General features: G+C 48.3%; 1 protein-coding gene across 34 annotated transcripts in view; it reads left to right on the top strand.

Annotated features, from left to right (window-relative positions):
• Positions 1-25,000, top strand: part of Aopep (aminopeptidase O (putative)) — a 306,545-nt gene that overhangs the window by 166,336 nt on the left and 115,209 nt on the right. For all 34 annotated transcript variants that reach the window (XR_013429872.1, XR_013429877.1, XR_013429878.1 and 31 more), the window contains 4 exons: positions 554-743; positions 3,851-3,957; positions 22,362-22,464; positions 23,077-23,184. Coding sequence is in view for 28 of the 34 variants with exons in the window: in XM_078030512.1 (XP_077886638.1) it covers positions 554-743; positions 3,851-3,957; positions 22,362-22,464; positions 23,077-23,184 (508 nt within the window). In the remaining 6 variants the exon portion in view is untranslated. The remainder of the gene's footprint in view (positions 1-553; positions 744-3,850; positions 3,958-22,361; positions 22,465-23,076; positions 23,185-25,000) is intronic.

Genomic DNA, 25,000 nt, shown 5'->3' on the forward strand with positions numbered 1-25,000 from the left:
TCAGACCTTATCTGGGTCTCTAGGAAACCTCCCACACCCAGGGCACCTGTTGGATTGTTAACTTCCACCAGGCCCAGTGAGCAATGGAAAATTTGGGGTCCCATTCTGTTTTGCCTTTTCCTGTCCTTCTGCATGACTTCCCGATTTGCCTGTGAGCTGCTGGGATTGGGCTGCAGGGTCTCCTTTGATCACTCTCCTGACAGCAGGGCTTCACATTCCCACACCTGCTCTTCTTTTACAGTCCAGATTTCAGAGTAAACGCTTCCATTGCCTTGTAATTTTTTCAGTATAAAACTTTGGTGCAGGTTACTTATTACAGGTAATAGCCGCTTGATGACGGAGACAACTGCTGGCAGAAACGGCAACCTGAACTGCTGCCAGAAACGTAAACTGCCACTTTATTTAGGTCTGAAAGTGTCTCGCTCCAGTCGAGCAGTCATGATCTAGCATGCACACCATAATAACAGGCTCGCCTCGCCGGGCTAGAAAGCCACCCCGTGGGGTGGCCCTGAGGACAGGCTCTAACAAGACTGCACGTGTTTTCTTTCCACAGCCCACACATCATCTTCCTCTCTCAGAGCACCCTGACAGGCATGAACCACCTCTGTGGAACGCGTCTCTGCCATGAAATTGCTCATGCCTGGTTTGGCCTTGCCATCGGGGCCCGGGACTGGACAGAGGAGTGGCTCAGCGAAGGCTTCGCCACTCACTTGGAAGATGTGTTCTGGACCAAAGCGCAGCAGGTGGGCTTAAAGTGACCCTAAGTATTTCCCTGCCCAGGGTCGAGTTCCACGTGCAGTCATTTACTTGTTCAGTGGGTACATACTGAGTACATGGGGCATTGTTTTTGCTGGGAAGATGTCCGTGTATATCAAAGAGGCAAGACCCTGCTCCCCCTGGGTCCCGAGATGAAAAACAGAACAGACAAACAAATGAAGTGGCAGCATGCTGGTGGTGAGAGGACTATGGGAAAGACCGGCCCCATAGAGAGTGGGGGCAGGGGTGCTCTCTCAAAGGTGGTCAGAGAAGGCTTCTGGTGAGGAGATGCTTGGGCCGAGATGTGCAGGAAAGGTCATGTGAGCATTCCTTTGTGATTATGGTGACACTGACCGAGTGTTTCAAAGAATCAGCTTAAGATGTAAATCAGAAGTCATAATCTCAGATGTCTGCTGGCAAATGATAAAGGAAGAACAGAGCAGCTGGTGCTGTAGATTAGGGAGCGCTGAGGACTATGGCAGATTCGTAACTCCTACCAGCTCCAGCCAACCGGATGTTGAGGGAGGGGCTTGATACAGCCTAGACTTGTAGTTTTTTAAGGAAATCCATAAACCTGAATTTTTATGTGAAGTTTACTAATTTTAAAAATATTATACGAATCAGGAGATGGAGATGTGTAACTCAGTGGGAGAGCATATGCTTAGCATATGTAAGGCCTTGGGTTCAATCCTCAATGCCAAAAGCAAAAAAAATATGTATGCAAATCAGGCATACCTAGTGACCAGAGCTGGTAGACATGCATCCACTGCAACCTCCACTTTAAAGAATTGGCCATCAGTTCTGGTGAGGATATGACAGCTGACCTGCTTCCTGAATACTTCTCAGTTTCTAATGTTTGGGTCCCTTACACATTGGACTATGTGGCATTTTCTAAATCCCAAGTGTGTGCTTACCTGTATGATTTTGTTCAAGGTAGTTCTGCCCACTGACATCTCTTTGTATTTCACTAACCAACTTGAGGCTCGTTCTTGGGATGGCCTATGTCCACCCACAATTCTCAGCACTGCCTGTACTAGTCAGCTTTTCTTGCTATGACCAAAATACCCCACAGAAAACAGTGGAGGGAAAGTGTATTTTCGCTCGGTTTCAGAGGTCCAGTTCATGGTGGGCCGACTCCATTGCTTTGCACCAGAAACAAGGCAGCACCTCATGGCAGAAGGGCACAGCAGAGGAGAGCTGCTCCTCAATGAAGCAGAGAGAGAGACAGAAAGTGAGGAAAGGCTGCTGGGAAGAAGCCCCCTTCCAGGGCACGCCCAACTCCTCAGACCCATCCCGCCTGCCTACAGTTACCATGATGAGTCCACTCAGACTGGGGTGGGCTGATGAGATTGCAGCTCTCTCGATCTAGTCATTCCACCTTAAATGTCCTTCTATTGATGAGAGCCTTTGGGGACACTTCACATCCAACCACAACACTGCTCTCCTATTAACTCTGAACTCCCGTGGTGCTTTGCTCTTTATTCTCTTTCTCATTTTTTCCTTCTTCCTTCTACTGTGTGATTTTCTCATCCTCACAGCTTGGACTACACTCTTCCGCAGTGAACCTGCATCTCACGTGTCCTATCCTCTTTGACCACGGTTGTAGAGCTAGTAGAGTACACGCATGTAGAGGCCACCTGCTAGATGGGGGGGATGGGGCAGGTTCTGAGATAGACCAGGCTTTGTGTCCCAGCTTGGCTGTTCACTAGCTTTCTGAGTATAAGCATAAGTGTAGCCCTGGTGAGCCTCAGTTTCCCCATTTGTAGAATGGACGGGAGGAGGCATACCCTCACAGAGTGAGTGGGGTATGTGTGAATGAGCTTAGCAGTATCAGACACATGCAAGAAGTGTGCGTTCTCTTCCTCTGATTTCCCACCACCAAGGGTTTGATATAAACACACTGGCATGATCTCTTTCTTCCCTGGGGGCTTCCAGTCTAGGCAGTCAGATTGGTGCTTTGGCAGCTGTGTGCTTCAGGTCTCTGATGGTGGTGCCTCTGTCATTTACCACCTGCACTTCAGGTGGTCCCTCCTTTGTCTCCTTGCTTGTTCCTGCATGTAACTACCCTGAGTATGTCCCTGCCCCTGACAGAAGCGGGCTGGGCTGCGTCTCACAGACACCTTCTGTGCCCACCCTGTGCTCCAACCGTGGGTGTAGAAGAGTGAGGATAAGGCCCCACAAACCTTGTGCATGCTCTCCTGCCCACTGAGACCTGCTCCCTGATGATTCCTGTCCTCCCCAAGGAGAGCTCAGGTACCTCCTCCTCCACAGGAAGCCTCTGCCTCCCCCCTGGTTGGCAAGGGGCACCTGGGTTTTTCCTTACCTCAATGCCACCTGTTGGTGTCCTATCCAGACTCCTCATGGTAGAGGCTCTATCCACAGTGTCTCTGGGCCCTATAGGAGACTCAGTAAAATATGTATTGAATAAGTTTTTAGGGAACTTTGATTTCTAGAGAGGACTGTAGATCCTGCACATTCTCCCTCCGTGGTGGGGATCATTTGGCCCGCCTCAGAAAGATTAGGGCCATGTGGCCTCAAGAGCACTTTCACGTGACAGCAGCCAATTCTGACCCAGTGGGCAGAGTGTGAAGGCCTCCCCCTTCCACTGAGTCTAAGCAGTGTACTTTTTTTCTGTTTATGTGCAAACGGTCATCTGGGTTCCATTAGCGGACACCACTGTAAACAGTCCTGGACGAAACTGAGGACTGAGAAGAGTTGGAGGTGAATAGACACCCACAGCCCCCCACCCTCCTGTGCAGAAAGACAAGCAGGAAAGTGGGCTGGATGGGATCATAGTGGAAACGCTCCTACGGAAGCCCCCTCTCTCCAGGCCAGGCGTGTGTCCAGGGAGTGGAAGGCTCCAGGCCCAGGGGCCCTCCTGAGCTGGCTCTGCCTGCCAGCATGGTGGAGCGTGCAGCTGGGTCTTCCCTTGAGGAGCCAAGAGGTTCCTTGGGTGCTGGCTTTTCCGAATGGGAACAAGGTGAAAGCAGGGGGCAGGCCCTGTCATCCCCATGGAAAGAAAGCAAGTCATTCCAGGGGTCGGGTCTGACCAGCACAGTGACTCTTGTGCATGTGTCTGTGTCTGGCCAAGCAGCTGTCACCCCACGAGGCCCAGGAGCAACAGGAGCTGAGAGCCTGCCTGCGCTGGCGTCGCCTCCAGGACGAGCTGCGGAACTCCCCGGAGGAGATGCAGGTGTTGAGGTAAAGCACCAGGAGCCTGAGCCTGTCCTCTCTCCCCTCCCCGCCGTTCCTTCCAGGCTCTTCCAGGCCATCTGATGAAATCTACCCTGTTTCCCTTTTAAACCAAACCAGGCTGGGTTGTTCACCCCCCCAGGGATGAGCATGTTGTGTGTTAAGTCTTTCAGGGTGTGGGTTTCAGTCTGCCTTTTGACATTTTCCTGGTATCTTTATTCAGGAAAAAACTAGCATGAGGCCATTTCCGGGACCAAATTCTCTGTTTGAAGTTCTAATAGTCACTTTATGTGGTGGCTGCAGACATGGAGAAGGTTGGGGTTTGGCGGCCTGGCAGACAGTAACCCTTTAAAGCCAAAGGAAAAAAAATCTTTAGGAAAATATTGATTCCTAAGTGTTTAGTAGGAACAGATGTGCGAGTCAATGGGGCTTTTTGTTTCAGATGTAGCCCAGCAGGAAGCCTGTGCCCTCTCTCTGGGGCACTAGGAGGAGGCCACTCCCAGCTCCTGAGTTTTGTTTTTAGAGTGTGGCTATGGCACTTGTAGGATTAATTCTTGCCATTTTTCCATTTTTGCCCCTTTCTGTTTTGCTCCTTTTCTGTAGTCCTCTAAATAGTTGTTTACCTGAAGCCCTGTGACCAGGCCCCTCCCCAGGAGTGCTAGGTTGCTATGGCAACAGTAGCTTCCCAGGGCCCCATCTTGACTAGAGTCCAGTGTTTGAGTCTGTGGAGTCTGCAGTCACACTTGTGGGAAGGATGGCCTTCCAGGTGTCCTTGTTCCTTGTCCATTTTAGATGGCCTCCCTGAAGGCCAGCCTCCCCCCTGTGCATAGGCAGCCGTGGATGGTGCTGCTGTTGTGTTTTTAAATTGCCACCCCAGCCCCTCCTGAGTGTAGCTGAGATGCCCCAGGAGGCAGAAGCCTGATGGAAACTCCCTAAACTGGCGGGACCCCAGGGAACAAGGCTGGCCGGCTTTTGTGCAGGACCGCGCCCTTCCCACGGTGGAGTTCCGTGTGTTTGCACGCTACTCATGGCCTCCCAAGCTGACTCGTCCATTGTTTAGGAGAGACAGCTGGGCAGTGGTGGGCACATGGCTGGGAGCTAGGATACCCATGATGCATCTGCTCCTTCAGCCAGTTTTTCATGAGCTGGCAGGATGGCTGTCCCCATGCCAGGGCAGACCTGGTCCCTGCTCTCGTGGAGTGTCTACTTAGCAGGCATGCAGCACGGCTGAGCTGCTCATAGGCCGTGAGCAGTAAGGGAAAGGATGGTGCTATGGTTCTGAACTCACTGCAGAGCTTCAAGAATGAGTGGCCGTGTGCCCAGCTCCACAGAGGAAGGTACTCAGGCCTTGAGGCAGCAAATCTTGGGAGTGCTCTGGATAGCAAGGAGGACCGGGCTATGAGAGGCAGGAGTCATGGCACAAGACCTTATCCCAAGTTCTGTAGAACTGCTGTGGGGTCTTCCTCAGGGAAGGAGAGGATCTGCAGGGGTCCTTCCTTTGCTGTTCTGTGTGGTGGTGCAGGATGGGCCTCAGGTAGCAGACAAAGACCGGGAGGGGTGCAATGGCAGGAGAACTGACAGGGCAGGGTGTGTGGTGGCAGGAGAACTGGCAGGTCTTTGTTCAGTTGAACGTGGAGAAGAGGGCAGGGAGGGGGTCCAGAATGACTTCGGTTCTCAAGTTGGCAGATGGGTGGATGGTGATGGCATTTATTGAGATGGCAAAATCTTTGGGAGGAACAAGCTTTGGAGGGAACAAGAAAAGATTTTGGTTTTGCCTGTGCTTTGAGATTTCAGATAGGTGTTCAACATCAAGAACTCAGTGGGCGTGCAAGGCAGGCACTCGTTGGTGAGATGGAACATTCAGCCACAAAACACTTAAAATTCTGAGCATGTAGAGACCGTGAGGCAGAGAAGAAAGCAGGAGAAGAGGTGGTGAGGAAGGTGAGCTAGGGGATCCTGGGGACACAGTATGTGCAGGAAACAAGGGCACCGGGGTCGTGGAGGAAAGCGAAGCCAGCGAGCATGGCCGGCGTTGGGTGCTGCTGAGGGTGTGGAAGGAAAGAGAGAAGAGACCCTTGTCAGCACCGAAGGAAAAGCATTCGTGACCTTGACATCGCATGTGCTTATTTGTGAGTGGTGGAGAGGAAGCCAGACTGAGGCGGACAGAGAGCGAATGAAGAGTCGGGAAGTGGAGCCAGTGAGTGTCACTTGGTGAGGGATGGAGGTTGTGCTGGCTGGCGAGGGAAGCCACATTGGGAAGGGGGTAGAGGGAGGCGAGGGGGGGGTGGACGATGGACCCAGGTGAGTGCTAAAGTGTGAGCCCTGTGACTACAGATCTTCTCCTTTCAGATGCAGTTTCCCCAATTAAGAGATCATTCCCCTCTCTGTGTCTCAGCCCCTGCGATGCCTCTGTTCTGTGTGACCTTAGTTCTTTGACTGGGAGCAGCATAACGAATATTAGAGGAATGTGCTTCCAAGTCATAAGCAAGGTGGGCAGCCCCTTGGAAAGTCGGTCACAGGCAAGGAAATCTTATCTCTGGCTTCCGTGGGGCTGGGGTGGGCCCAGCTTCGGGTGGCTGTGTTCTTTGCCTTTGTGTGTGGAGTTGGGCAGAAGAATACAGTATTTTTAGACCTTTGTACTAGAAAACTTATCATGACGCTTATTTTCCTTTGTCTTAATATTCAGAAATTGCGTTTGCCTAAACACAGGCTAACGATGAAACAATTGGATCTGAAGGGTTTTGTGAACATCAGCAGGGAAAATATTCTTATCAGATGTGTTTATACAAGGAGGAAATGATCCCAAACCTGCCCCAAATTGCACAGTCTAGATTTAGCTTACACCCATCCCCAGGAATTCTCCCTTAAATGGGCACAGAAAACCTAGAAATTATTGAAAGTAAAAGAGCCAGGAGTGGTGGTGCATGCCTGTAATCCCAGCAATTTGGGAGGCTGAGACAGGAGGATTGCAAATTTGAGAAAGCCCCAGCATCTTAGAGAAACATTGTCTCAAAATAAAAAGAAAAAGATCTGGGGGGTAGCTCAGTGGTAGAGCACCCTGAATTCAACCCTTAGTAAAAAAGGAAAAAAAGAAAAGGGAGAACTAGAATCCTAGAAATCCATCCTTAGATTTTATTTTAATATGCAAATGAACCTGACAAAGACATTCTTTAAAATAGTCCAGTGGTGGAAGATACTTCTTCCTCCCTCCCTCCCTCTTTCCTTTCTTCTTCATGTCAAGATGCACCGTGGTCTTGAAGTGATGGACCAAGAACTGTGTGAGGTCTTGGTGTTGTCCCCTCAGACTGCTCTGCCCTGACAGCTGCCCTGAAGGCTTCTCTATGGTCCGACTTCAACATGGCTGGCCACGTCTTTCTTCCAAGAACGCTTTCTTCTCTCTGCTCCTGCGTGTCCCAGCTTCGATTGCCTACACTCTACTGACCCGTCCTGTCCCACCTGCTTTGCTGGCAGTTGGATATCATCATTCACATGACTTTAGACTCAAGAAGACTGAATACTGCATCCAGCATTGCACATGTGGTAAGAGCGGAGCAGGCAGTTAAGCATGGGACCGGAACTCGCCTCTTTCCCTGTCCTACATCCTGCCTTCGAAGAGCTCAGCATGGCATTTATGTGCCAGGTGTCTTGAACTCTGGAAGAACATACAGGTCAGAGTGACATGTGCATCTTTGTCTTTTAACACTTGAAATCTTTCAAAAAATTTCAAAAGATATTTCAAAAGTTAAAAGAAAACCGTTTTCCATTTGTACCTCTCATACATCCAGTGTGGAGTCCGGGCCTCCCCAGACGTGTCTTAGAGTGGCTCCTTGCCATCTCAGCCTCCTGGGATTGCTCAGAGCCGCAGGATGCTGCAGGTCACATTAATGGCTCCTGCCTTTTCTCATTTGTTAATTATTAAAGACGCCTTTCCACACAGGAGCCCGCAGTGGCTCCCTCCAGACCCCCCTCCCTCCCTCTCCACCAGCCCTGGCAGGAGGCCCCTGGGAGGAGTCTGACTCTGTGGTGCTTCCTGCCAGGCCAGTGCTGCTGGGCTGTCTCCTCCTGTGGCTCCTCGACTGCGGGCTCCTTCCTTGACCAGTGCAGCAGTGTGGCTCTTGCCAGAGGAGGTGCCGGGGGCTTCTCAGGGCCTCCGTCTCTGGTCTCTAGGGTACAGCTGAATTCTAGCAGCTTCTCTCGGGCTTTCAGTTAGCATTTCTGACAGGCTCCTGGGAGGGAAGAGCTACAAGGGCAGGGTCAGGAAAAATCTCTGTTGGTTTTTATTGTTTGTGATTTATTATTGCTTCCCCCTTTTTCTGGATTCATTGTTAAAGTCAAGCTCACACTGAGAAAAAGGTTAAAATAGATCACATTAAGGAGGCGCTGACAGGCAGGAGTCGGATGTAGCTCTCTACTGTCTCCATGGCTGATGCTGCCAGGTAATGCACACATCTTCCCCTGCTCCTCGAGAGTACCCCGCCTGTGGCCACAGCCACGTCCACGTCTTTCCCTGGTTCCACCCTTTCCACCTCCACGACCAGCATCTCCGTTCAGCGCTCTTCCGCCTTGCCGGCACCGGTCCTAGTCTAGCTAAAACGAACTTTGAGTTTTCCTCTTCTCACTTTGCTACTAATTCTGTATCTATAACCAATAGAATGCAGAGTTTTTCTGCCTCTAGTTTTGCCCTACCTCGTTGCCACCAGAGACTCTTCACAACACCTCAGGACTCTGGCACCTCCTTCCCTCAGACTCTCTGAAAGCATCCCCACATGACCTCAGTTCTGTTTCCCCGCCTCACCTTTGGGCATTCTTTGCTTTCCCCTCCACCTGCCCAGGGAGCCCTCAGAACCTTCTGGGTTTGTGCATGCTGCTGTGGCGGGATGCTGAAGACCCCATGGTTTAAACAGCAGAGTTGTTTCCTTGCCCTTCTGCAGCTCCAGGGTCAAGGCTTGGCCTGGGAGGTTTGTGTGAGGCCTTCCCCTGGCCCGCAGGGCCTCCTCCTGCCGTGTGCTCATGTGCTTCTCTCTGTACCTGCGCCTCTCCTCTGAAGGACACCAGTTAGACACCACATCTCCTCTGAAGGACACCAGTGGATAGGGACCGCCCTGGCAGCCTTGTGTTGACCTACTCATGCCCTGAAAGGCCCCTCTCCAAGTGTAGCCCTATTGTGAGGTACTAGGGTTTGGGATCCGCATGCAAGTTCCAGGGGTGAACATTCAGCCCCTAACCCTGCCATCGCCTTCCGAAAAGGCTCAGTCCTACCCTAAGATATCCTGCGTCCTTCCTCCATCTGTACCTCCTAGAGGCTCTTGTGGCGTCTCCATCCCTGATCTTACTACGTTATTTGATAATTATCTTTATATTTAGGGTAAGCCTATTAAATGGACAATATTTGATCATTTCTGGCCTACAAAAGCCAAATCTCATTTGGTCTAGCAGAGCACATCTCTCTTCTGACCCGTCAGCCTTGTGTCCTCGGGTGCTGTTGACCTCTGTGTACCAAGCACTTGGGACTGAGTGAGCACTCAGATGTTGAAGAAACGGATGTTGCAGACGTCATCCCTGTTGCTGAGAGTCTTTGTGTATTGAAATATTGATCACAAGACTGCACCCTCAAGCTCTGAGAGTGAGATTTAATCCTCGGAGACTGGGTTAGAAGGTTGCGGGAAGTGTGAGTGGATTGAGCTGCAGTGGCTGGAAGGGATGGCCCTGAGCGTGGCGGAGTGGGGGATGGGAGCTCAAAGAACAAAGCCTAGCAGCTCAGAATGAGTCCGTGTGCAAATGGACATTCCAGTGAGGACAGCTTACTGGCAGGAATGGCCTCACAGGACCCCGGGAGACCAAAGGTGGACAGGCTAGGCAGTGGAGTTCTTTAGATGCCAAATCAAGACTTTTGCGTGTGACCTCCCTGACAATGGGGAGCTATTTTAAGTTCGAAGAATGACAAGATGAAAATGGAGTTCTGGGAAGATCACCCGGCCCTTGAGAGAGTGCATGATCAAAGAGACAGTCTAGAGGCGGACGGAATTAGGTGGCTACTTCAGGAATGGAGGCTGAGTTCAGAAGAGCCTGCTGCCTGAGGCTCTGAGTGAGTGGCTGGTTGGGCGCTATTCAAAATAGATCGGAATGTCAACCCCGCTTCAGAGAAGGCAGCTAATAATAGAACGTTAAGCTGTCTGTGACTACATGTAGGATGGACCCACTAATGGAGCTGGTTAAGTCCATGGGCCGCAGAAACTTGTTTACGACTTCTAAGAGGATGGAATGCACCCCTGCTTCACTCCTTGCCATGGTGTAGTCATCCTGCCCCACTGTGAAGACGCGGCCTGAGAACCGAGGCCTGAGCGCCGAGACAGTTTAGGTCTCCACCCAGGACAGCAGCATGGGGCCCTGGAGTACACCTGGGAGCACCCTCTCCTCACCTGTGTCCACACTCTGCCACCTCCCTGCAGCCTTGAAAGACTCCCTCCCTCCCTCCCACCGAGCTTAGTCTCTGTGGCTGTGAAACCGGCTAAGAGCAGTCTGGTTTCTACCTCCTGGGCAGGGTGAGGGACAAATGCAGCAGCAGGCAAGGCATGGATCATTTGAAACACAGACTGGTTTCAGTCATAGGACACCTCTGAACATTGGCCATCTCCTGTGGTTCAGATGAACACTCGGCCCTTACTGGATGCTGTGCCTTCTGGAACCTGGTGGATGTGTGTCAAACAAGACTCAGAAGTGCAAGGATGCCCGGCTACCACTGAAGAGGGGACCTGAAGGTCAACAGGGAGCCTCAGACCTTCCCAGAACCTGCTTCTGGCCTGATTTCGCAGAAGGACCACCCTGGTATCCCTCTGGTTCTGCCCCATGAAGCTCCCTAGCCTCTGTGCTTAGTCTCACTCTGGTCCTGAGAAGAAAAAGTTCTGCCTTCGGGGCCTTCAAGAATCCTGCCTGAGCCAGGTGCAGTGGTGCACACCTACAATCCCAGCAACTTGGGAGGCTGAGACAGGAAGGCTGTAAGTTTGAGGCTAGCCTCAGCAACTTAGCAAGAACCTATCTTAAAATAAAAACTAAAGCTTTGTAATGTTTTGAACAACTAATAATAATAATAGTAAAAAAATAAAAAGTACTGGGGGGTGTGATTCAGTGGTAAAGCACCCCTGGGTTAGGTCCCCAGTAGCAAAAAACAAAAACACAAAAAACAACAGAGTCCTGTCTGTGCCGAGGATCTGTACGTCAGCCTTAGAAGTCTTGTCCACACCCTGCATCCCTCTGGCCCTCCACCCCTTTCTCCCATCCAGTTTCCTCTCTTTGAATCGCACACCCTGGCAAGCTAGCTGTGCAGACTGTTTCTACTCCATGATGGGAGGGTGCTGTGCTTAAGCTAGCATTTTCTGAAAATGTTAGGGCTCGCAGCCAGAGACAGACTCTGCCCTTTCCTGTTGCAGAGGCCAGCTCCGCCTCCTGAGCTGCCCACTCAGCTTCTGTTTCCTGTGGGATGGACACCCTAATGTGTAGCTCTTTTAAACACCAAAGATGATAGATGTGTTCTGAATGATTGAACTCAAATAACCCTCCTTCATTTTTCTAGACTATTCCTGGGTTACTCATCGTTCAGGTGTTTCTAAGGAAGGGTTAGATTCTTCTTAGGTGTCTGATACTTACCCTACATGATATTTCATTTTTTGTAATAACATTTAATAGATTTTCTTTAAATACAGAAAAACACAACAAAAAAGTAAAACAATTCCTAATTATTTCGTAGTTAACCCGTGGTTCTTCCCTCTCCCCAAGCAACAAAAGTACCTAACAGGGTAATCCTACAGCTTAGAAAAGTATACAACTCTGTCCTCAGCACTGTACTCCCAATCCTAAGATGAGTACTGCTAATGTTTTCTTATGCATTTTCAGAAAATAAAACTTACAAATATATATGCATGCTTCTGTATTGCTGCCCCGTGTTGCACTGATGCATCAAAACACTATTTGCCTATGAAATAGAAAAATAACTCTATACATGTAAAAATCCACAATAGTTCACTTGTATTCTGCCCATCTTGAGTATATCTTTTGCATTCAGCCAATCGGAGGAGGTGCTACATATATTACATTCTTGGGGAATGAGTGTTAGTTTTCCATTCAGAAAAATTCTCACCCAGTGGGCGTGATTTCTCCTGTAACCCTGGGTGTTTATGGAGTACTTGCTTCCTTCGCTGTGCCCATCTTCCTATCAGTCAGGGTCTGTTAGTTAGGTAAGAGAGTGAAATAAAAGGCATGCAACTTGAAAAGGAAGAAGTAAAACATCCTATTTGTAGATGATACAATCTTATATATAGAAAATCCTGTGGGATCCTAAAAAAAAAAAAAAATACTAGAACTAATAAACAAGTTGAGTATGGTTGCAGGATGTGAGAGCAATGTGAAAATCAACTATTCCTATAAACCAGCTATGATTAATCAAAAAATGAAGCTAGGGAAAATTTGTTTACAGTAGCATCAAAAACAATGTAATATTTGGGAATAAACAAAAGTACACAGCACTTACATACTGGAAACTACAGGAAACCACTGAAAGAAATTAGACCCCAATTAATGGAAAAACATCTTGTATTCATGAACCGAAAGACTTAAAACTGATAAGACGGCGATACTTTCTAACATGATCTATGGCTCCAATGTAATCTTTGTCAAAATTTCAGTTGTTGTTTGCAGAAATAGACAAGCTGATCGTATAATTCATACATAGATGCAGGGAACCCAGAATCATCAAAACAGCCTTGAAAAAGGACAACAAAGTTGGAGGGTTCACACTTGTGGATTTCAAACTTACTACAGATCACAACAGTGTAGCAGTGACATACAGACGTGCAGGTCAGTGGAATAAGACAGAGAGTCCAGAAACACACCTGTACACTATGGTCCGTGGGTGTTTGTCAAGGGTCCAAGCTCATTCACTGGGGGAAAGAATGGGCTTTTCAACAGATTATGCTGTGATGACTGCATATTCACATGCATGAGAATGAAATTAGACTCCCTACTGCATATCACTACAAAATCTAACTCATAGTGGGTCAAAGGCTAAGATTTAAAACCTCAAACTATAAAACTAATAGAAAAATATAGATGTGAATGTTCTTGCACTTGGACTAGGCAGCAGTCTTAGATACAATACCTAGAACAAGCAACTGAAGGGGGAAATATCAGTAAATTGGACTTCATTAAATTAAAAACTTTTGTACTTCAAAGGACTCCATCAAGAATCAGAAGACAACCTTGGGCCAGGTGTAGTGTGGTGGTAGAGTGTTTGCCTAGTATGTGCCGGGCCCTGGGTTTGGGTCCCAGCACTGCACCCCAAAAGACAACTTATATTATGAAAAATAATATTTGTAAATCATATATGACAAGGGAATATTTAAAGAATGTATAAAATACATAAAGAATCTATAAAGGATTCTTATAGCTCCACAAAAAAAGATAACCCATTAGAACAGTCAAGTGATCTAAATACAATATCTCCAAACAAGGTCTCCAAGGTGTGGTCCAAAAAAGGAGAAATGTGAAAAGATGCTCTATTGACATTATTAGCCATTAGAGAAATGCAGTCAAAACCACAATGAGCCAATCTCTAAATAAAAAGGGCTGGGGCTGGGGCTCAGTGATGGAGTTGTTGACTGGATTCAGTCCCTGGTACCAAAAACGAAATAAAACAACAACAAACTAAACAACAACAGCAGCACAGTGAACTACCACTCCCCACCTCCTGGGATGGCTGTGATGGAGAAGGCCCGGAAGAGCAGGTGTTAGGGGTGGAGAAACTGCAGCCCTTCCCTGGCCATGGGGGTATGAGACTGCACCTGCCTCACCTAGCTCGCTGCAGTTTCACTCCTCCACGGGTACTGAAGGGAAGGTGGAACCTCAGTCCATGAAAAACTTGTACTCCAGTGTTTGCAGAAGCCTTATTCCCAGTAGCCAAAAAATAGAAACAACCCAAATGTCCACCAGCAGATAAACCGATTTGTTGCATCCATTCAGTGGAGTCACTCTGCCAATGAACTGCATCCCTAGGCCTTTTTCTCTTTTGAGACAGGTCTCACTAAGTTGCTTAGGACCTTGCTAAGCTGCTAAGGCTGGCCTCAAACTTGTGATCCTCCAGCCTTACCCTCCGAGTCACTAGAATGACAGGCATGTGTCACTGTGCCTGGCTCCAACGGATATAGGTAGCATTAAAAAGGAATGGAGCAGTGATCCATGCTATGAGGTTGGACCTGGAACACAGCATACTAAATGACAGAAGCCAGACACAAAGGCCACGTCTGATTCTGTGTGTTTGAACTGTCTAAATAAGCAAATCCACTGAGGTAAGAAGGAGATCAATGGTGTCAGATGCTTCAGGAAGTGGGGAGGAGATTTGGAAGTGACTGTCAGAGGGTGGGGCTTCCTTCCAGGATGATGAAAATGTTCTGGAAGTAGGTACCGGTGACAGTTGTACAACTTTATGAATATACAAAAAAAAAAAAAAAACACCACTGAACTACACATTTTTTGAATGGTGAATTTTATAGTGAAATATATCTCAATTTTTTAGGCAGATGGAAATCAGTTGATATTCTCTAGTCTCATAGCATGTCTCCAGCCTGTGAGTGCTGACCAGCAATTGTCTGAAAGAGAAATTAGGGCTTGAGGCCATAAATGACCTTGGGATCAAATGATACTCTTCTGGTGTTGGGTGCTAGGAAGCCGTCTCCCAGGGTCTTTGGTGTAACAGCCCCACGTGGTGAGGAGTTCCCTCTGAGAAAGTGTCGGTCAAGGACAGGTGTGCACACACAGATGCTGTGTGCTTATTTCCCACCCCATTCCTCTTAATGTAATCCTGGCCATTTCTCTACTGTCCTTTTTTGTTTTTTTAACTTCTGCAATATGCATGTTCTAACAAACGCACCGAACATTTGTTAACCTTTGAACATTTGGGCAATTTCTAGGTCTTTTGCTTTCACAAGCGATGGTGTGGTGAATGGTCTCACTATTAGTGCACATGGATAAAATTTAAAACCTAAATAGGGTGCAGTTGCCAGCAAGCATGAGAAAAGAGCTGCTCTGCTGCTGCCCAGCGCACCCTGCTGCGCCTGCGTCCCAGGGGTGTGAGACTGGAGACCAGGCCAGCCCTCCACCCACTGCGCCCCCCAGAACATATGCTTCTCGTCGTTTGCTAAGTGCTCATGACCTATCTGTTGAATCGCCCGGTCGTAAATCTGCCTCCCCCACTGCTCCCTCCTTCTGCAAATCAAATGGTATTTATCCGCCTCCACCAGCCCCTTCCTGCTGTCTCCTGAGTCCATCCCCCGAGATCTGTGATCACAGTGAGGCCCTCAGGACTGTATCCTGTCTCTCCCATGGCCTGGCCTGGGAGCTCCTTTGAAGGATGGAGGAGCCCTCACCACGGCCAGGTAGCAGTCCCCAAAAGCAGTGCTTGTCCTGCCATGGCCATCTGGGAAGTCGTTCTCCGCAGCAGGAAGGTCCACGCCAAGTGGGGGGCAAGTGGTCCTGCCATCTCCTCGCGTGGCCTTCCTGGTCCTCCCAACCTATTATCCCAGGCATTCTCCTGTTTCCTCCCTTCCTTCCTTCCATCTCCCCCCCCCCCCGTACTAGGGATTGAACCCAGGGCACTTTGAGACAGAGTCTTGATAAATTTCTGAGGCTGGCTTTGAACTTGCTATCTTCCTGCCTCAGCCTCCTGAGTCACTGGGATTCCAGGTGTGCACCACTATGCCAGACTCATCCTAATTTTTTTTTTTTTTGGACACAGTACCTTTATTTTATTTATTTGTGTGTGGTGCTATTTTTTGACATAATATCTTTATTTTATTTGTGTGTGGTGCTAAGGATCGAACCCAGTGCCTCACACATGCCAGGCAAGTGCCCTACCACTGAGCTATAACTCCAGCCCCTCATCCTGGCAACAATTTTCTAACTTCCTAGCTCTCTCAAATTTAGTTTGGATATTTTTTAAACCAATTTTTAACCCCAAAGGCTAGGTATTTACCCTCTTGGAATCATGGAACCAATAACAAGATCTGAGACTGATTGATTAGTGAAGGAGAAGTGGGAAATAAACTCATAAATTCCCCCTTTCAGGGTCAGGATATCGGGTGAAAGAAATGAGGGGGAGGGACCGGTTCACAGAGAGGCTTTCTGGAATGGGGGCTCCAGGAATAAGGGCAGCACCTCTCTGTGCTCCCTCCATGGTTCTTTCTGGTGTCACGTGGCAGTCCATTTTTGTCATGGGGCTGAGTATGTGTCCCTTAGCACACAGATGGGACTGTCATGCATTGGGGTGACTGGTGGCCATGTTGGATCCAGCACTTTGTCAGCCAGCCCAGTTGGAGAGGGATCTTGTCTTCCTAGGTAGGCTGGAGTATGGTGGGAGTCACCCGGGCAGTGCAGGATCAGGGCAGCATAACAGGCCACAGCACACCTCCCCACCCCCCACCCCCCCTCGTCTTTCATGTGTGTCCTCTGAAAATCCCCCCCGTCAACCTCCCTCCCCGCCTTTGCTCTCACCTTCCTCTCTGTCTCCTTTGAAAACCTACCCAGATCCTCTCTCCTGTGTTCAGTGAGGCGATAAACTGCTTCCAACATTCACCCCTCTCTCCTCCTGTGTGGGGCTCTGTTTCTCAGGAGTCTCTGATTTATGGCCATCAAAACTGGAGGGCATTTCTGGTTTGGCATTGGTTGCTCATTGCTTTTCTGAGTTTTATCTTTTACATTCCAAATCTGTTTATCAAAATTGGTGGAATTCTTTGGTGTTTTCCACAGCTCTGTTCAGTACATCCTGACCTGTCACTTTCTTTACCTGTTCACCTCTCTTGTAGGTGCCCACTGGCTCCTTTCGTTTAGGGGGACACACTCTACCTTCATTTTCCCATGAGCCTTGTCTTAAATCATGTTAGCGGTTGTCACTTTTAACACTGGAATGATGTGCACAACCCCCCCATGTCTCCTGTGGGGAAGGCCCTTCTCGTATGATTGCCAGGAAACCCTCTTGGAAAGCACAAGGGCAGTCAGGTGTGCCAAGGATCAGTGGCTTTGGTACAATACAAATTCATTAGGGTGTTTTGGCCTTTTGTCCAGTTCTCTTTGGTGGCACTGCAAGTGCTCACAGGTAGCAGGTGCTCACTATGTACCCTTAGTACATATTGGACACATTGTTGCAAAATTAAAGTTCCTCTCTGTCACTTACTCCACCTCCACTTTGTTACCCAGAGTTTTAGTGTCTTTTTCTGAGATGGATGTAGACTGAGAGGTGAGTGTGTAGGGATGTGCCCACGGCCACACTTGGAGTGTGTTTCCTTATTTGTTTTCTGCTGAGGAGGTGACAATAGCAAACCTAAAGAGCAGCCCTTAAAGGATTTGTGCTCACAAGGGAGGACATATGGCTTCATATGCACGCAATGTCTTTAAGAGAGAGAGAGAGAGAGAGAGAGAGAGAGAAAAGAAAAAAGAAAGCTTTTTCTTTTGGAATAGTTTTAGTCTCTCAAGAAGTTGCCCCAACCAGGCATAGTGACTCATGCCTGTGATCCCAGTGACTCAGCAAGCTGAGACAGGAGGATCCCAAGTCCAAGGCCATCATCCTCAGAAACTTAGTGAGGCTCTAAGCAACTTAGTGAGACCCCGTCTCAAAATTTTAAAAACTTAAATAGAAAGAGCTGGGGCTGTACCTCAGTGTTTCAGCACCGCTGGGTTAATTCCCAGGTACTGCTCCCCCCCACCCTGCAAAAGAGTTGTTGCCCTAGTGATAGAGTCCCTGTGTCTCCTTCCCTGCTGGCTCCTGATAACACCCCACCTGTGAGCCAATTTCTCATCTTTTCAAGGTCTTTTCCCAGCACAGGAATGTTTAGCTGCTTCTTCTGAGCCTGGGAAGGATGCACAGTCCTGTGATGACAATGCGTACACAGTGCTTCCCCAGTGCTGGCAAGAGCTCTGGCTCAGTGCTCCCAGACACCACACAGCCCCTGGAGGTTCCGAAGAAACTCCCACTCGCCCCTTTTACAGAGGAAGGAACTGGGCCCATGGGGGGGCAAGATTCATGCCCAGGCTCTTAGCCAGCATGTTATGCCGCTTCCTTGGTCATTTGCGGCCAGGTGGACCCTACGGGACTAGTTTCCACGGGAGGGTAGGTGAGTAAGGCTCTGCCCGCTCTTGGGGCAGCCATTGGGCAGCAGGGAGGTTGAGATGCTGATGAATTCCCTTCTTTCCTGTAAGTAGGCTACTCAATCCTGGCTCAAGCAGGGCGCTTGTGAGTGTAGAGGCAGAGGTCTGGTGGCTCTCACACCAGCTGTCAGGAGTGTGGAAGAGCATGATGGCAGACGGCCTATCTGGGCTGGGCAGTGTCCTGGGTGTTCAGAGCCAGCTGACAGGTCTGTGCACCTTTCAGAGGCATTTTCCCACACTCCACCCTTGGCGATGGTCCTGCAGGGTTGGTGCTCTTGTCGAAAGGCTTGGTTCCAAATCAAATCAGTGTGTCCCAAATACTATTACCACCTGCCTGCTCTTTAAAGGTCCACATGCTTCTGTGCTTGCAGCAGGGAAGCATGGCTGGAGAGAGGGGATCATGTCTCTCAGGCCTTGCCTCTGGCACTTCAAAAGTCCAGGGCACTAGAGTCCCCATGACCTTGGTAACTTGACCTCCCACATTGCATTGTGTAGATTCCAGCCAATGAAGTAAGGACAGAGTCCAGTTCCCAGAGTTAACCCACCGCTGCCTTTACACAATGCTTCCGTAGTGCCTGAGCCCCATCCTAGACTTACAGGTGAATAAATGGCTTTAGAGAGGTGACAATTCCTCACAGTCTCTCTACTTGGTATTTGGCATGGCCACAATGGGGTCCCATTTCTTGGGGAGACCCCAGAGTACACATGCCCTTTGGTGGCCTGTGGACTTGGCTTCCCTCTTGATATTCTGCTACTAGCCAGCTCTGGAGTCTTCTATAGGTTCTCAGTTTCTTCAACTTAATGGCCGTGGTCACATCCTTGCCTCAACAGGCCCTTGTGAAGTGGAGAACATGATTCTTGGGAAGCGTACTGGCAGGGAGATGCCTCAGAACCGGGGGCTGTTAGTCCGCACCCAGGTTTCCATCTATTAGGAATGCATGTGGCTTCAGTTAGTGGAATAGGAAAGCAGTGTTGATGTAAACGAATGGTCGTTATCATTCTCATAGTAAGGAGTAAAGAGCAGGCAGTCCTGGGCTGGACGGTAGCTGAATGCATCATGCTCCTCTCTTTCATCCCCTTCTATCCTCCCCAGCATGCTGGTTTGCCTCTTCGTGGTCTCAAAATGGCGGCTAAGTTCCATCCCTCATGTCTGGGGAGAAGAAGAGCAGTAGTAGTCACCTTTTCCTCTTTTATAAGATGAAGGACAACTTTTCCAGACCCCACCTCCAGCCACTGCAGATAACAGCTTTTGTCTCTGACTTGGGCTGTGTCTTCTGGCTTCCGAGGGGCACTCAGAAAATGGGTGCTTAGCTTTTCAGAATCATTTGTACTGGTGGTGTGGAAGAAGGCAGAAGACTGGAGTAGATTCTGAGACAATTAGAATTGCCACAGTCCTTCCTTCCTCTCATGTTATCATTTTAAAAAATATTTCATCAGCTGGGTGTGGTGGTGTACACCTGTCATCTCAGCTACTTGGGAGGCTAAGGCAGGAGCATCAAAGTTTGAGGCCAGCCTAAGCAACTTAGAAAGACTTGTCTCAAAAAAGAGAATGGGCTGGGGACATAGCTCAGTGGTGGAGCACCCGGCCACGGGTGGGAGAGTCCCCGTCCTCGGTGTGCAGAGTCCTGTGTTTCAGACACAGCAGCGAAGCCTTCTCCAGGCTGATTTCCCTCTAGTCTCACAGAATATGCCACTTTAGGTGTATCTACTTTTTAATTGAAATTCAACATCCATACACCAAGGAGCAGAAAGCTTTCCTAGGTAGTTGAAAGGATCGTACTATTTATATGCATAAAGCCGACTGAAGAGTAAGTAGTCTGCAGAGCAGCCCAGCAGCCCAGGAACCCCCTCTCCCTGCCAGTCCTCCTGCCCAAAGACAGCCACTGTGCCCCTCTGTGTCACCAAAGGTCAGTCTTGCCCATTCTTGAACTTCATCAAAATGGATCGTACATTTTTGCGTGCTCTTTGCGGGTCTGACTTTGGTCACTCGCCTGTAAGGTTCATGTATGTTATTGAGTGGGGTCGTGGGTCATGGGTCTCCTGCATTCTCCAGGCTGACTCTGCATGGACCTAGGGTAAGTAGTGTCCTGAGAACCCAGGGAGAGTTTCCTGTTCCCAGCGTGGATTTTCTTCTCACAAACCACCCTTTGGTCTCACAGAGTGTGCCTGTGCACTGCTCGCTCAGCTCCCAGTCTACTTTAAAAGGAGACTCTGGGGCACTTTTGCCTTGGTGCTGTCAGCATAAAAGAATTTCCTTGAGCACGTCTTCATTTGGAGAGGGTGGGGAGAGAGGGTGGGAGAGGAAGGCAGGCATTGGGGAAGGACATTTTTAGGCAAAGGAAATAGCCACTCAGGCGTGCTGGGGAACTGGAGCCTGGAGCCTGCCTGCAGCCTGCCTGGAGCATAGCAGTCTGGTCTTGATCCCTCCCCTCCAGCAGCCTCAGTTCAGAGCTGCAGGGCAGAAGAACTCAGCCCCGCCTCTCTTGGAGCTGGGCAACCAGATTCAAATTCAGGTTGACTCTTATTTTTTTTCAGTACTGGAGATGGAACTCGGAAGTGTTCTACCACTGAGCCACATCCCCAACCCTTTTTATTTTTCATTTGAGACAAGGTCTTGCTAAGTTGCCCAGGCTGGCCTTGAACTGGCCTTGAGGCTGTTCTTGCTTCAGCCTCTGGGAGGGGCTGGGCTGTGCATGTAGTCTTTGTGGTCTGACTTCTGTTACTTAGCTGACAGTGGCATGTGCCACCATGCCTGGCTCCAGGTTGACTCTGGAGAAGCCACCCTTCCCTGATTGCAGGTGATGGGCTCCTGTGAGAACTGGGGTGGCTTTCTTCATGACACTGCTTCACCGCAGGATGCACTTGGTGTGGGGAAGAGCTGCTGTGTGTCTGCCGTCTCAGGTGCGGTACAGGCACTCACTGTCCCTACAGGTGTGCTGCAGATGCTACAGCTCTGTAGTGATTCAAGGGATCCGTCCTCTGCTGGTTTTGAGCCATGTATCTTCCAGGATAATTTTCTGGAACATTCAACTAAGACTCAATGATGAGAATCTTTGTGCTAAAGCAGTTACAATATTTTATTGAATTTATTGAGTAATCTCTGGCCCTTGCTAGAGACTTTGTGATATATTATTTCCACAGAACCTAGGAAGGAAGGTAGGATCATTTCATTTTACTGGTGAGTAAACAGGGGTTAGAGAATTTGAATAACCTGCTAGCAACTAACCGTTCGTAAGAAGAAGGCTAATTTTAAAAGTAGGACTTTTATATTCCAAAGGCCTTGTATCTTGTACCAAGTAAGCCTGCCTTTTTAAAAATAACGTCCCTTCTTTCTGATGTGCCAGTCCTCTTCATCTCTTCCAAACCCCAGCCTCAAAACACCCCTCAGTATTTATCCAGTCGGTGACTGGGCTCAGAACAGCCGAGAGCTGCATGTGCCTTGTCACTAACTTGGAGTTTACCTGGCTACTGAAGCTTAACTCTAACATAGTGCACAAGTATTTATTAGATGTCCCAAAGGGCCTGTCATATTTCATTAAAGGAATTTTTAAAAAATATTTAAAACCAAGAGCACAGTGGTAAAGAGCCTGCTGGGTCATAAGTGATGCTGACCCCAGGCCTTGGCAAATCCAAACAAACCTGAGACTTCTGTTTGCCTCAGTTTCCTTCCTTGGCGAAATGAGAGGTTGAAGTGTGTGATTACTAAAGTCTCCATCACTTCAAAAACCAGGAACTTCTTTGACCTTTAAAAAGTTCTAAAATGGGTTCAGAATGCAAATATTTCTTAAAGGAGCCTTAATTATTAAATACAGACCTAGAGACGTGGATAAACATTGAGACTTTCAAAAACAAATTTTAAAAATATATTTGAATACATATTTAAAATATATTTTAATTACCCAGTTCATCATTCCCACCAAGAAAGGGCATCTTAAATAATTCATATTGAAGCTTGGATTCTTTGAGGGTCTGGCACATTTTATCTTGGATAGGATGACATAAAATACTGCCAGTAGCCAACCTCAGGTTGCCAACCTTAAATATAAGTCCCACCTTGTTCACTATTCAAATTTATAATATAAACTCTTTTAAATTATACCTGGTACTATTGAATTGAATTAAAACTCTTTTGAGCAACTCTGGAGATAGGAATAGGATGATTTTATTTTTAATTAGTTACAGATGTATATGTATACTTAAAGAAATTGTTACTGTTATCATTTTAGACCCAGTAAAGAGAAAACTGGCCAGGTGAGCGACTCGGGAGCATCTGTGGTCAAACATGGACTCAACCCTGAGAAGATCTTCATGCAGGTTCATTATCTAAAGGTGAGTGCAGCTAGTGGCTCAAGCCAGTTATTCTGGGGCAGCATTATTTAGGCTATACAGTTGAATAATGATGATTAGTAACATGGTTGAGCAAAAGCAGAAAAATTATGAATGTTGTAATGCCGTCTGTCTGGGGAGCATCCGAATGTCCTCTAATTAAAGCACTTACTACCGCTGAACAAGGGGGCGTGAATCAAAGGAAGCTTGGAGAGTCCCTGCCCCGAACCTCTTCTCCCTGGCTTCCAGTTAGCCTTGAAGAATAGAACCTTCCATTTGCTCTCAGGTTCCAACCAGAGGAGGAGCAGTAAGGAAAACTTCCAAGTTGGAAAGACCATGCTGGGAGCTGAGGTGGGGAGGAGCTGGACCTCTGCCCTTGCAGGTCACGAGGGACGCTCAGGTGCCACCTGAACCAAGTCAGAACAGACAGTGAAACGTTGAGGAAGGAGTTGAGGACTCAGCAGTGCATCCTCCTGGTCAGAATATAAAGGGCAGCCTAGGACAGTGAGGTGGCACCTGCTAGGTGCACCTGGGCTCCGGGGCTAAGTGACAGTGGCAATTCTGTGAAGGGCCCATCATGGACATCTTGTTTTCTCTCTTCTTTCTTTCTTGTAGGGCTACTTTCTTCTTCGGTTCCTTGCCAAAAGACTTGGAAGTGAAACCTACTTTTCATTTTTAAGAAAATTTGTGCACACGTTTCATGGACAGTTGATTCTCTCCCAGGTAATTGACGGGTTCTTGGGCTCATGATATGCAACTGAAGGGGATGCGGCATGTGGAGTTTGGATTATGCCAGCGTTCAAAGAGGGAAAAGATTGACTATTTCATTCAGGGTGGAAATTATGAACACAGTGGACACAAGGAAGGTGTTTTCGGGGAGGGTGAGCTCCTTGCAACTGGGGGACAGACCCACCTGAAGCCGTCTGAGCACAGTGATGCAAATGGCTGTCCCCTGAGTGATCTTAACAACAAAACAAGCATTCCTTCTTCCTGGAGTCGTCTCTGCGGGGTTCATTATCGAAATCTTACCCTTCAGTCTGCACTTGATGCCAGGACTTCAGAGCCACCCTAGCTGAGCAGATGTCATCAGCCGCTTTTCTTTTGTTGCCCTTAATGTCATTCCCATTATCTGTATTGTATTTTCATGATAGCACTGTCTCTTGTCTGTTCCTTCTCTTTATGTATGAGCTCATGTAGGCCAACATGTATTTAGTACAGTCTGGCACACAGTAGGTATGCTGTAAATCTTTAATAAACAGATTAAAAGGAAGACACCCTGAAACATCAGACAGCCTGGCCCCAAGACAGTCGGAAAGAGACCCTGTCCATTCCCGTGGGTGTGGGGTGAGCGGCACCTGGCAAGGAGCTAACGGTGAGAGCTCTGAGAACAGTGCTCACGTTGGCAGGGGTTGGACAGAGGGTGTCTTTGATCGTTGTGTTCAGACACGGCTGTGAGTCGCATCATCCGCAGCATGAGAGGGAAAGGGTGTGTGACTATAACCTGACACACTGAGGAGGGCAAGACTGACATCCAAGCCCTGTGCTCTTTTAATCTTTTTGGTGTCTTGAGGAGGCGATTCTCCCGTAGTTAGGAAGGCAGTTCAAAACAGATTTAGACTCCTCGCCTACTTGGTTGGCTCTGATGGGTCCAGGTCCTGCCGCTTCAGCCATTTCTCGCCAAGATGTTCCCACCGTGTGTGGGACTTCCTGTGACCACTGAGGTTCTGGCTTCATTTCCCATGAACTCCTGCTGCTCTCTCAGCCAGCTCATTCAGTTTTTCTTTTATCTCTTTTGAATAACTTTGTTTTTCCATAACAAGTTTATTGAGATAAAATTCACATGCTATAAAATTTAGCCTTTAGAAATGTGCAAGCTTGTGATTGTGCAGCCCTCAGCATGATCTAATTTTAGAACATTTTCATCAACCCCGAAAGAAATCATCAGCACTCGCTTCCCCGTCCACCCTTTCTGCTGACACTCTCTGCTCTGTCTCTGGGGATTGGTCCCTTCTGGACATTTCATAGAAATGAACCACGTGGTCTTGGGTGTCTGACTTTAGTTCATGCAGCATGTTTTCAGGGGTTGTGTAGCATGTACCAGGACATCACTCCTGTTTCGTTTTGTTTGTTTTCTTTTTTTGAGATGGGGCCTTACTCTGTTGTTCAGGCTGGTCTTGAACTCCTGCCTCTGCCTTCCAAGAAGTTGCCTAGTTTTAATTGTGTTAATTGTGGTAACGTACATAAAACTTATCATTTTAGCCATTTTAAGTGAATGATTCAGTGGAATTAAGTGCATTCACTTTTTTTTCCCCAATGATCACCATCATCCCTCTCCATCTTCATCTTTCCAAACTGAAGCTCTGAACCCACTGAACAGTGCCTCCCTGCTCTTCCCAGCCCCAGGCTCTGGCAACCACCATTCTTTTTTCTGTTTCTGTGAATTTGATTACTGTAGGTGCTTCATGTGAGAAGAACTGACCATCAGGTGTCCTTGGTGTCTGGCTTACTCACCTAGCGTCATGTCTTCAGGGCCACCTAC

Source organism: Ictidomys tridecemlineatus, chromosome 13 (genome assembly GCF_052094955.1).
Source record: "Ictidomys tridecemlineatus isolate mIctTri1 chromosome 13, mIctTri1.hap1, whole genome shotgun sequence".
Lineage (NCBI taxonomy): Eukaryota > Metazoa > Chordata > Mammalia > Rodentia > Sciuridae > Ictidomys > Ictidomys tridecemlineatus.